Raw genomic sequence first — 13,137 nt, 5'->3', positions numbered from 1 at the left:
GGGGGTTAGACTAGATGACCTCCTGAGATCTCTTCCAACTCTAATCTTCTATGATTCTGTAATCACAAGTTCCCGCTTAAGACAAAGGTGGACGTGAGCCCACCCAGAAATTAGCACTGTGTAGAAGGCTGCACTGTGTAGAAGGCTACACTGTGTATTGTTTGGCCAGAGATATATGTGTGTGTTTGTGTGAAGAGAAGCATCAGACAGAGCAGAGAGAGAGAAACTGGGGGTGGAGGTTGAGAGGGGGACAGACACACAGGCTGAACAAGCCACTAGAAGCATGGTTTGGCCAGGGGAGTAGCCTAGAGAAAGGATTTGGGTTGGAAAGCTGAAATGATTTTTGGACCTGTGAACAAGGACACTGGCTCCTGTTTGGTTCCTCCTGAGTTTGGGGAAACATGACTTTGTACATTCTTTGTAAATCAGATTGCATCAAAGGTAACAGGCTCCATCAGCAATTTCTCTTCCTAACTGGAATGACCCACAGAGCTCCCAACTTTGAGCAGACAGTCAGGTTAAAAGGGGTAACAGTGTAGAACCTGAATAGAATAGCTAGAGAGAGGGGTATGACTGTCCCTAGTGGTGAGATAAATTAAAGATGTCTGTCTCCAATGGGAAATATGAATTGTAATTAAAAAGTTCTTATTTTTCAATCTGTTTTCCAGTTTTATGCGATGATAAGAATTTCTTATCTTAAAATACCCAGAGCTTCTGAACCAAACACACCAGGGAGCAGCTTTCTTTTAATGTAGGAAAAATCAACAGTTTATTTGAAATCCCAGCACCAGATCTAATGCATTGAGAGAATGTCTCAGATTAGCTAATGCAATTGTACTTTAAACACTCTTTATCTCTAGTGCCTGGATTTCTCTCTTAGATTGCTAGGAAAGAAGGAAGTCAAAACCTCCTGATAGACACTTCCTCTTACTGGATATGTCTGTCATCTTGGCTCATGCATAAATACGAGGCAACTCTTAGACAGTCTGTCTTCTTGTAGCCTCTTATCTTCCTCTGCACTTGCCATGGCTGGAGAAATAGTATGTGCTGATTTAAACATTCCTGGAGCTTTTTCCACTTCAAAGTCACTGCATCCATCTCAGCACCCCAGTAAGTATATTTAGCTTCTTAGTTTTGTACTGGTATGCTCTCCTTTTTTTGGTTTGGATTCCAATTTTTTGAATGTATTTTTTTGTTTTTACGGGTAGCACAGATATTTAAAGAAAGATTTTCTAGAAACAAAGAGCAGGTGTGAGTCTCTGTGTTCCATTCGAATGTTAGGACTCAGCAAATATGAGGTAATTTACCATCTGTCAAAACTAGGAACTGAATCTCTTTAATGCAATATTTCATGTTCATACAAAGTGTCACAGAAATCTTCAGAGCTACTGCCAGTCTATACATGTAAATTACATGTGAAGAATACAGGGTTATTTTATGGCATTTTTCTACTTACTTCATAAACACTTGGGGGTGGATACTCATGCTGTATTGAAGATGCAGTACATAGTATAGTGGGGTAAGTCGGAGGTAAAGAGCAATGCACTGATCAAGTCTTGGGAAGACTGAACACAAGGAGTCTGGGAGACTCATATAATTGTCTTTCATTTCTTCTTGGAGAGAATGTTATGTCACACAGATCAGGGAGAAGGGACTGGTTTTGGAAAATTACTGAGAACTCAGTGCAGAGGGTCATGGAGGTGATTCCACATGGTGAGGGAAGTCTGGAGAAAAGGATCTGCTAAGATTCATGAAGAGGCAAGTAGAGAGACTGAAGTCTAGTATCCCAGGTTAGGAAATAGGTGAGGAGAAGAGAAAGAAATGAAGGGCAACTTGGTCAATAAAGGATGAAGAAAACTGTGGGGCATGCAGCGGGGGGTTGTACTGGATTCTGAATAGACCTGGATAGGGAAGATTTGTGAGGAGTCAAGTCATTACACTTCAGAGCAATTAAAGTTTGGACAACTCTTAACTCAGGGGAGACCAACGCAGCAGGAAGGAGAGGAGGAAAAATAATAGCTTTCAGTGTTCCAGGAATAATGAATATACAAGGAACTGTAAACTAAACTTAAAAGGATGTAAAATGTAAATATATAAATCATAGTATATTTTTTTACAAGACTCTCCTGAAAAGATTGGTATCTGGAAATAAAAAATCCTAATAATATTTTGCAGAACTGTGGTAAAATAGTAAATATATTAGCTATTTTCAGAGCATATTTTCTACAGAGTCAGGCTACTAATGAGAGGACATTTTAGATGACTATTATGCTGTTAATCTTAGAATCAAAATATATAAAGCTGATATTTCAGTTGATGAGCAAATTAAATACTAACAGTCCAGATGTTGTATCACTCAGTCTGTGTACAGTACAGTATATGCAGGATTACATATAAAAAGTTAAAAACCATTATTTAGTTTGCGCAGTGAAGCATTCAAAAGTTAGGAAATGCCGGACATACAGTTGCTTGTACAACCTTAATTCTGCCCCACTGTGCAACCATTTTGTGAATTCAATGAGGCAGGGATCCTTTGGAAAAAAGTAGTCTTTAATTACATGGACATATATTGTCATCATGCACATGCACAAGGGAGCAGAGATAAGTTTCTGGCATTTCCTAACTTTTGAGGGGTTCACTTTGCAATCTAAATAACATTCTTTTGAGGAAAAAACAAGGAGTCCTTAGAGACTAACAAATTTATTTGGGCATAAGCATTCATGGGCTATAACTCATTTCATCAGATGCATTATAGCCCACGAAAGCTTATGCCCAAATACATTTGTTAGTCTCTAAGGTGCCACAAGGACTCCTCGTTGTTTTTGCTTATACAGACTAACATGGCTACCCCTCTGAAACCATTCTTTTGAGAGGTTTTTTTGTATGTAATTTACTAGAGCTTTTTTTTTTAAAGGAAAAAGGTAAAACCAAATTCTGTTATGTGCCACTGTAGCACCCCCCATCGTGTATTTTCAGCGAAGTTTGAACCCTGAAGCTTCAGCATTGCAGCACAAACTGCTACTGCTTGAACAACAAGGCTAATTTAATTAGCTGGCTGCTGCAAAACACTTATCGCAGAGGGAGGAAATAGACCACTGGGTTCAGGTGCTGGTTTGTGGGGTGGCTCTTGGGAGAGACAAGTCCATGCCAACTCTCTCTCCCTCCAAGCCTGGAACTTCTGTCCCTTGTGATGCACCCAGGCCACTGGGGTCATGGGCTGGGTCCAGGATGTTGTTGGGGAAAACCTGACCCAGCTCTCTACCCCCAGGGAGTTGGGGGAGCTCCAGCCCCATGTGGTGCCCCCTGGGGCTGGAAAATGGAATGGGCTGCTGTGGCCAGGAGGTGGGTCTCTACAGATGTCCTTTGCTTCCCTTGGAAGCTGGAGCTTAAACTGTTGGGCCACAGTAGTTACACTTGTCAAAGAGTTTCTAATACAAGCCTAATTTTTTAACACCATCTCTGACGTCCCCCCTGTTTTATCTTGAAATTTGTTAATCTGGGGCCAGACAAGAATTTTTTTTCTTTGAAAAATTGAAATCAATTTAACAAATCATTTAATTATTTTAATTAAAAAACAGAAAAGCAGCTTTTTACTTTTTTAAAAATACACCACTTTTTGTCCACGTATGTCTCCAGAACATCTTGTTCTATGAAGGACATAAGTTTTATTTATTAAGTCTCAATGAGAAATCTCACATAAGATGGACTTTTATGAATAATGGGCTACAGTTTTTGAAGTTACTCTAAGTTAAGTTCTTTGATATTGAAAGTGCTGAAGTCTCCTGTCGTGATTACCAACTCGGTGGGGCCTAGAGACTGTTACTCTTTTTATTTTAAATTATGTTTTTAAGTCTCTTGCCCTTTTCCTCTTTGAGGACAGCTTTGAAAATGTAAAGCGACTTCTAGGGTTGAACTTCATGGTGGCTTTTCTAATTTTTTTACAATAGTAGTGGTACTGGAGACATGTCATTGTGTTACTAATGTATAAATAAGGGGGAAAAGTTTGAGGATTGGTCTCTCCCTCTGGATGCATCTTGTGTTCCCCACCGGCAGACGGGCTGCAGCTGTGTCACTCGAGAGCCACACTCAGCTTCGGTAATTATCAAGGGTTGGGGGTGTTTTACTAACCTGTTGTGGACATGTGTAAGTGCTTGAGACTAAGTAAAGTTTAGCTTTAAGTGAAATCACCCTTGTGTTGTCCTGTTTTTGCCAGCCATCTATCGGTCGGACGGCCGTGTTTCCCCTGATTTACTCTGTGCAAGGTGGTGTCAGGAAATAAGTTACCAAAAGCTTTGGGTTGAAAGAACTCTGGGTAACACTCCCTTCAGTCCTTGTCTATTCTTCTTCTACAGCGACTGGTGCACAATAAATAACTTCTGATTGCTGGGCTTTGGAGACTGTCACAAGGCAGGGCTTCTTCCCTGCTTGCCAAGGATTCACTGCCACACCCACAGTCTCCTTTAAGGTTTATTGTCCAAACTTAAACAAACAGTTCCTCAGCTCACCCTTTAGATGTTAGACTCTTCCTGCCTCCCTTCCCAATGGACTCTGGCAGTCCTGCTTCTTGCGGCTTCCAAGATTTCTCTGTCAGCTTCCTTCTCGGAGCTGGTCCTCGCTCAGTGGAACTTCCCCTGTAGCCCCAGGTGCAGTTCCCTGCCCTCTTGACTGGCCCAACTGGGAGCACCTGCTATGGCACAGGACACTGGACCTGCTTCAAGTGACAGGAGCCAGCCACCCTGTGACAGAGGCCATTCAAGATAGATATTCCATCCAGTTCCGCACCAGGTCCCCTCCTCAGGGACTCCCCCTCACAAGAAAGTCTTCCTGGAAGATGGGGACTCACTCCTCTTGAAAGTAGCTATAGAAGTTCCTCTGTGTCACCAAGGGAAGGGACTCTACGCCCACTACTTCCTCATCCCCAAGAAGGAAGGTCTATAACCTATTCTGGGCCTCGAAGACCTGAACAAATATGTCAGGCTTCAAATCCTTCGCTCACTCTTAAGGAGACTTGTATTTATCTCTCAGCATGAAAGATGGATACTTCCACCTGGCTATCGGGAAGAACCATTGCAATTACCTGAGATTCTGCATGGGAGTCAGGAACTTTCAATTCACAGTTCTTCCCATCACCTTGTCAACAGCGCCATGGGTAGTTACCAAGTGTCTGCTGATGGGACTGGTGCACAGCAGACATTGAGGGATACATGTTTACATGGATGGATGGATGAAAAAAGCCAAGTCAGAGGCAGCCATTGCCGCCACTTGTAGCCTGTTTTTGCCATGCAGTTATATGGTGAAATATCTCCCCTTTACGAACACTATGGACCAAACCACTGACAAAACTCCACTGAATGCCATTAACTTCACTGGAGTCACTGTCACAGTTCCACAGGATCGGAGCTGCGCCCCAGCTTTTGAACCTTCTCTTGGAGGACCCCCATCAGTGTGCAGAGAATCTGGCCCTCTGTGATACAGGATGATGTGAACTTGCTAACTAGTAAGCATTAAAAAGAAAAGGAGTACTTGTGGCACCTTAGAGACTAACAAATTTATTAGAGCATAAGCTGTAGCTACAAAAGCTTATGTTCCTTTTCTTTTTACGGATACAGACTTACACGGCTGCTACTCTGAAACCTAGTAAACATTAGTTATCTTTGGTATTTTCTTCAGCTTTCCTCTACTTCCATCTAGTTAGACAACTAATGTTGCCCTTGTGAGGGTGATGTGGCCTCAGAGTTTTAAACTCTGAGCATGATCATTTTCCTCCTCATATTACATGAGCCTGAACTTCATCCTTATCTCCAGTTGAGCAGCCTCCAAAGGAGGAGAAGTTTCCATGTTTCATTATAAATCTTTACACAAGGTTTTGACTCTTGCAGATATCCCTCAGTGCCCACGCTGGCATCGGCTGACTCTGTGGCTTGGATGGGCTGGGAACATCATCCTGGTGGCAGCTGTGATCGCGCTTCGTGTTTGGGGTGAGTATCTCAGCACCATAGATTCACTGGCTCAGTGAATTCTCCTCTTCCTCTGCAATTCCATTTAGATTCTATTTTTTGGCCTTCAAAACATTTCTGAATAAATTACCAGGCATTTCATCACTGCCATAGACATCAAAAGTGTTACATAAACAAAGTAGAGTTGAGAGCTTGATACATGAAACATGCATTATTTGTCTGTAACAGCTCCACTGTGAGATGTGCAAAAATGTGGAATGAACCTTACAATGGACAATGAGTGAGATTCCATCTCACGCTGCTTCTCTGTCCCCATCATAACTCAATAGATATCCCATGGTATTTGGTGAGTTGATAGTTTTTACCTTCTCTCTTTTGTTACACATCCTTGTGAAGGTCAGGCTGAAAGACAGAGAACAACAAATGGAACTGAATGTAATTCCAGCCTGAAGGATTCCCAGTCTTGCTCAAATCAAAGTTTGTATCCAAAGCCAGACAACAACTCAACAGGTAACTGTATCTGCTATTCTTTGTGCTCTTTGCAACATTGTGTCTACCTGGAAGAACACTCACTCCAAACTCACTGATTGAAAATTCAGCTACTGTGTCACAATAACTTATACATAGCTGAGATGTGCCATACCCTCATCTTCCCGTCTTTATTTTTCTGGTCATTTGTTATGTTTGATGGCTGTAAAATAAATACTACAACTGGCTGAAAGATTTCTGATTCTTAATCAGAAAAGAGGGTTTTGCCAAATTTTATTTTTCATGAGAACATTTATTTTTCAATTTTCTGAAATTTTTCCAAAGGGGAAATTTTCTGGAGAAACTAAATATGTAGGTTCAAAATCATGGCCTTTTCAACACTTTCCTATACATTTTATCTTTTCACATCTTTTCTCCAGTGGGGAGAAAAATAGGAGAGAAAGAAAAAAAGGTAAAAAAGGGGAAAACCCTCTGATAATTTGCCAGGGAAATCCCACTTTTCAGGCAGCTCTAATAAATAAGTTTTCAGCTGTTTGTGCAGAGTAGTAGGAGTGAGATATAGTGGTCATTCAAAGTACTTCCAATGTGTATGAAACAGGCACATTTTATATCCTTTCACTTACCATTGTAGTGTGATCACATGTGGGGTGAAACTTGCTAGCTGTTTAGTAACACACAACATTATACGATACCACAGGAGAGGAAGTGAAAAGCAGTTCCAAATCCCAGGGAGTTTCAAATGTTTTTGCATGGTGCAGCATATTTTAATACAGAGCACCTAATGGATGCCTGCCTTCCCTTGTGTAAACTCCCAGATCCCACCCTCCTCACCTCCCTTTTGCAATCCTATAACATCCCAATGGCAACTACAGAAGTTGCTCATAGAAAAGTAGTACTGGGAAAAATTGTAGCTGTCTTGTAGAGAGATATAGCAGCTGGAAACAAGGAGAAGCCAGGCACATGTGACCTGTCATCTTTCATGGAGTACCTACAAGCACCCCATAGACCATAATTTGGAAATATTTGCTACATCCAACTGAAATTTCCAGAGAGATTTTTAGGGAGGAAAAAATGTAGTTACTCAAGCTGGTAAATCCTCTGTTAGTCAAAAGAGGATGCTGCGATTTTAATGATCATAAGTGTAGACACACCCAGAATGGGGCAGTGTCAGACCTGGGCTTAGAACCCAGGTGTGCAACCTCCCTACTCCACCACTAGGTAGCGCTGGCTTTCCCTATGCTGGTTTTTGGGGCACTGAGTACGGGCATTCAGGATGTGCAGATTATCGGTGAGGCTGGTAGCACCACCTGTTAAGACAGCACAATACCTCCCACTAGGAGAGCCTGTTTTCAGTTGCTTTTATTTTTGCTGAAGATTAAATGTTCGGGCTGAACCTTTCCATGCCAGGGGTCTGCCTCAGCCTGATTTTTATTTTTTTATTTTAGTTTCAGACATAATTGTCCAGCTGTTTCTGAGAACCAGCCTAGTGAAAATACATTGTTTTCCTCATGTTAAACAAATTCTGGAGACTTTGTCTTTCAGAAGCTCTAGTGCTGTCCCCATGCTGTGGAATAGGGACTTGAAATTTGGCAAGGGGGTGGCTTACGAATCAGGGATCTGTCTGCCTTTAGCTGCGCCTGTGAATATCTGCCCAAACTTGGCCAAGTTATAAGCCTTTGAAAATTCATGATTCTATCAACAATGAGCATGCTCCAGCCCAGAGCTACAGGGGGCTGAGTAGGACGTTCCATGCAGGTTTGGGTCCTGACAGTGGCACTGAGAGCGGGGAGCCTGTCTCTCACATGGTTGCTGTGTCCTCCTGAGCCCTGGCAGCATGGAGGAGGAAGTTGCCTGAGTTGAATGCAGAAGGAACAAGAGCCAGAAGGCGGGGGAGAGAGTACATTGGGGCTGGTGGTAGGGGAGAGTTACTTAAACCAATCCTCTCACAGGTGGTCACTCATTGTGTTCCTCCATTCACTGGGTGCCTCAATTGAGAGCCTGGGGTGTGATTTGTAGCAGTGCTGAGCGGTCACAGCTGTAACTGAAATCGATGGGAGCTGTGCCCTGAACATATGAAGTACTATAGAATGCTAAGTGCTTTAAATGCCTTGATTTTTCAGGTACCTTATTCCTGCCTAAGTACCTTTTGAGGGTCTGAGTCTCAGGTTGGGCACCCAGTATTAGTGGATACTTTTGACATCAAACTCTCCATGCCTAAGTTCCTCATCTGTAAAATGGAAATATTGCAATCCCCTGATCTCACAGGGGTGCTGTGAAAATTCATTAATGTTTTGTGAAGCACTCAGATACTATAGAGCAGGGTGCCAGAGGAAAGCCCAGGAGGAAATTAATAGTTCTGTCTTCAGAGCCGGCTTTGAATAGTACTACTGGGGCTACACATTGAATGAGAAGAAAACAAAATATTGAATAGCTGCTCAGTAAGTCAGCAGCACCGTCCGTCATGTGCCCAGAATGAAGCAGGAGTCTGGTGGAGAAAACTGGTATGTGACTATTTATATACAGACTGGATCATAATGCATATGCACCAGGGGCCCAATAAAGATTGCACAGGCAACCTCAGTTCTGACACTTCCTAACTTTTGAGTGCTTGACTGTTCTTGTAAGGTGGTTTTGTAACTTGTAACTTTTGAGTGTAATACTGTTCTTGTAAGGTGGTTTTGTGTGTGTGTGTGTGTGATCAGCACGCAGCCCACAGAACTTCCTACGAGAATCCCTTACCTCTGTCCTCCTACTTTTAAAGTGCTCCAGAAGTGATTCAGCAGAGAAGGCGACAGTTTTGTTGTGTCTTTCGTTTCAGAGGTTCGGTGCTCCTTGGGGGGAAATGCATCGTGTGACACTGAGCCTGTAAAATGTGAATTGTGTGCCCAATCTTATGAATTCATATTCACATTACAGCTCTGCCAGAGCACCTCTCTCCTGACCCGTACCTCCATCTGCTATTTGAATAATGGGCCTTTCCTCAAACAAACAATGAATAAAGAGAAATGTCTTGGCTGAGAATGTTTATAGTTTGAAAGCCCCTCGTGAACATAGGGAAGCTCAGCACTGTTCAGAACCTTCCGGCCCATTTAATGTTGCCTTTTCCATGTCTGTTTCTAGAGGGCTGTGAGTGCAAACTGTGCCCCGCTGGCTGGCTGCCGCACAAGAACAAGTGCTATTGGGTCTCTAAAGAAAGTAAAACATGGAATGAGAGTCGTGTGGACTGCTCAGCGAAGAGCTCTCAAATGGTCATGATCCAAGACAAGGAGGAGATGGTACAGTAAATAAAAATGGCTTAACCCGCCCCTTGAGAGACGAATGTCACTAGTTATAATGTAATACAATGAGCTTGCAGCAAAACAACAATGCCCCAGCTGTATGACATTTGGCTTAAGAAAAATCTTTTACAGAGCACATTAAAATATCACTGTTATGTGGAGGGGAAGGAGGGTGTGAGACTGGGAAAGGGAAACATCAGAAATTGGGTTTATATCTATTGCAGAGCTATGTAGCAGGTTCTCTTCCTTCATTTGCTGAGAGAGCAAAGAAGCCAGAGAATTCTAGCAGGTTATATTCACCCAGACTCCTCCGTCCTGTCACTTACAGGCGTATATACTGAGTATTCCACAATTGAACCTGGTTTGGCTTGGACTCAGTGTTACATCCCCAGAGAGGAAATGGACCTGGGTGGACGGCTCCACGTTCGATGAAACACTGTGAGTGTTCATGGTTCCTACTTTGGCTTTGAAACTGAGTGTGTCTTGCATGGTGCACAAGTGGGAACACAAGGTTAGTGCTCTCTAGTGCTAGCAGGAGCAGAGGCTGCCTGTGAGCACAAGTAAAGTTAAGCACCAGGCAGAGTCCTCCATGGACTCCATGGAGAGATGGTCAGTCTCAAGCCCCCTGTGTGCTTGCAAAGCCACAGGATAAAGGGGGGTCAGGGTCTGTTTGGAGAATGGGCATGTCAGGGAAGACACTAGCTTACGCCCAATCCTTGTCTTGCTGAAGAGGCACTTGCTGAAGAGTTCACACCTACGTTAGCTCTCAGCTGTGCTGCTCTGCCTGAGTAAGGTGGCCCTTGTCCAGCAATGCGCTCGTTAATGCAGGGTCAGGGTCCCCTCTCCTGCTGAGCAGTACAGTTTACCTCCACCAGGGCTGCCATGGGGGTGGGGGAAGGGGTGGTACTTTCCCAAGCCCCGCCCACCAACTAAGCTCCACCCACTTCAGACACCACTCAGTGCACATGGCACAGTTGTACAAAACAGGACCACACAGGTGCTGCTGGGCTCCTCGGCTTGGCTCCCCAGCAGTGGGGTTTGAATACACCCACGGGCAGTATTGGTCAATCATCGCAGTGGATTTTGCGATGTTTTCCAGCACTGAAGTGAGCCTGCCCAGCTCCTTTCCCACTCTGTGAGGCCTATTACTAAGTAGGGCTCTGTAGAAAAGTACGAATGAAGGAAGCTAGTATGGAGACAGACCACCCCTCCGAATGAGGGATAGCTGCTAAAGATCTTGCTCAGTAAAGCTAAACACCAAGTGACTCCTGCTCTTTGTTCCCCAGGTTCCAGCTAACAGGAGCTGCTGAAAGGGAGAGCTGTGTGCTGATGAAAGGGAACTGTGCTCTTTTGGAAACCTGCCTGGCTTTAGCTAAATGGATTTGTGAGAAAGTTGCCCTGAAATAAGCAGTCACATCAATGAGCTGCACTTCCGTAACTGAAATAGCAAGTGTCCTTGTTTATTTTCTAAAAGAAAAACACATTTGCTAATTAAAGAATTCTAAAGCCTCCAACAAACCCATTTTCCAAGAAGAAAAGGAGTACTTGTGGCACCTTAGAGACTAACCAATTTATTTGAGCATCATGCAGTTGATAGATTTCCACTCCATACGGCTAAATGCAGTGCCTTGCATAATGACAGGTTTCAGAGGAGCAGCCGTGTTAGTCTGTATTCGCAAAAAGAAAAGGAGGACTTGTGGCACCTTAGAGACTAACCAATTTATCTGAGCATGAGCTTTCGTGAGCTACAGCTCACTTCATCAGATGCATGCCGTGGAAACTGCAGCAGACCTAAGGTGCCACAAGTACTCCTTTTCTTTTTGCGAATACAGACTAACACGGCTGTTACTCTGAAACCTGCCATTTTCCAAGGAAGATCCTTTCACTTGTTCCTCAGGAGCTGGGTCTGATTTCATGAGGAGCTGGCTGCCTCCTGGGCATCGTGTGTGAGCAGACACACTTGGCTCTTAGGAACCGTTTAAGAATTAAAAGTTGTAAGGCACCAATGTTACCGCTGGAGACCTATGTGCCATTTGGCCACATCTCAGAAAGGCACGGTTTTGAACATTCTTCCACCCTGCCCTACTTTCACTCGTAGCCTCCAAGACTCTGAAACTGGGTCCTCAGCAACCAGCTATCCCCCCACCTTTCTCCATAGCTCCCTGAAGCAATTCTAGACTCCTCTGGGCGGCTTGTGTACACTGTACCCTGCAGCACACACTGCTCCCAGTGAGTATTAGCAGCAACACCAGGCAGCCTTTTCAAAACAAGGTAACAATTTATTAGTCACCTGGCTACAGAATCTGTCAGTCCTTAGAGCAGCATAGAGAGGCAAAGGTTAAGGCCTGGTCCCCAGTTGCCAAGCCAGTGCAATCAGCCAGCCAAGCTGGTATGGGATCCATTGTTGTCTCCGTCTCCTTATCAGTCCCAAGTGCGAGATTCTCTGTCTCTCCAGAGGCCAGCCCTTCTCCCAGCCATCACCTTTCCCCTTTGTTCTCTAGCTGGGGCCTTTGTCCTGGTTCTCTTCCAAGATGTGACAAGGGAAATCTCCTTCGTTTTGGTTGGTGTTTCCTAGGTCTAAACATCATGGCCAGTGGGGTTCCCATTGCCTTTCCAGATTCTCCATTGTTTGGGTCAGGTTCTACCAGTCCTTTAATGACCCCTTCATACCATCCCAGACAGCTGTGTGATGCAAACACCTCCTGTCTCTTAATCTGCCCTCAAGAGCAGATGTTACCCTTTTGCACCCCCCCGGATAGCAATGCAAAGCACACAGGGAAACTGAGGCACACGTGTCAAAATATTGCAGAAAATGCCCACTTTGTCACGGTATTTGCTCCCCAAAACATCCTTGTAGGTACAATTCTTTGTGTGCTAATCTACAGTCCATAGTGAGACCTCCCATTGGAAAATCTGATCCTAATCTCTGCAGACACTGCTCTGGGAATTCACAAGATTCAGAGCCGGCACTTGCTAGCCATTGAGAATCACCCTCTGTCCATAAACTGCTCGTCCAACCGCACTGGCCAGTTTTTCAGCTTTTCTGGTTGGGCGGGGGCAGGGCAGGGCAGTGTCACTGACCCACAGGGTCTGTGCTATGCCCAAACCTTCCATCAGTCTCCTGCTAGTAACTACTTTAACGTCCTGGACCCCAAGGATCCCCACTGTTCTGCAACAGCTGGCCTGTAGCCTCAACAACTCTGAGACCGGGGCCTTGGGGCCCAAGCAACCCATTTGGCAAGCTGAACTGAGGTAGGGTCTGTTCAGACTTTCCTTTCCAGGGTGCAATGCCCTCAGTGAGTACCTGCAGTGACCCCAGGCAGCCTTTTCAACGTAAGGTACCAATTCATCAGTCACCTGCAATACAGAAGCTGAAAGGCTGTAGGCTAGCATCAACGAGGTAGTCGTAGGCC

General features: G+C 44.2%; 1 protein-coding gene across 1 annotated transcript; it reads left to right on the top strand.

Moving 5' to 3' along the window:
* The first annotated feature begins 948 nt into the window (after window positions 1–948).
* LOC140898181 (killer cell lectin-like receptor subfamily B member 1B allele B) lies at window positions 949–11,374 on the top strand. The gene is made up of 6 exons (XM_073311609.2): window positions 949–1,110; window positions 5,880–5,978; window positions 6,354–6,467; window positions 9,567–9,721; window positions 10,053–10,162; window positions 11,011–11,374. Exons 1-6 carry the CDS (start codon window positions 1,026–1,028, stop codon window positions 11,129–11,131), a joined length of 684 nt encoding a protein of 227 aa, XP_073167710.2. The 5' UTR covers window positions 949–1,025; the 3' UTR covers window positions 11,132–11,374.
* The last annotated feature ends 1,763 nt before the right edge of the window (window positions 11,375–13,137 follow it).

Source organism: Lepidochelys kempii, chromosome 14 (assembly GCF_965140285.1).
Source record: "Lepidochelys kempii isolate rLepKem1 chromosome 14, rLepKem1.hap1, whole genome shotgun sequence".
In the NCBI taxonomy this organism is placed as follows: Eukaryota; Metazoa; Chordata; order Testudines; family Cheloniidae; genus Lepidochelys; species Lepidochelys kempii.
Note: the sequence above shows the minus strand (reverse complement) of the source record. Positions and strands in the feature narration are given on the sequence as shown.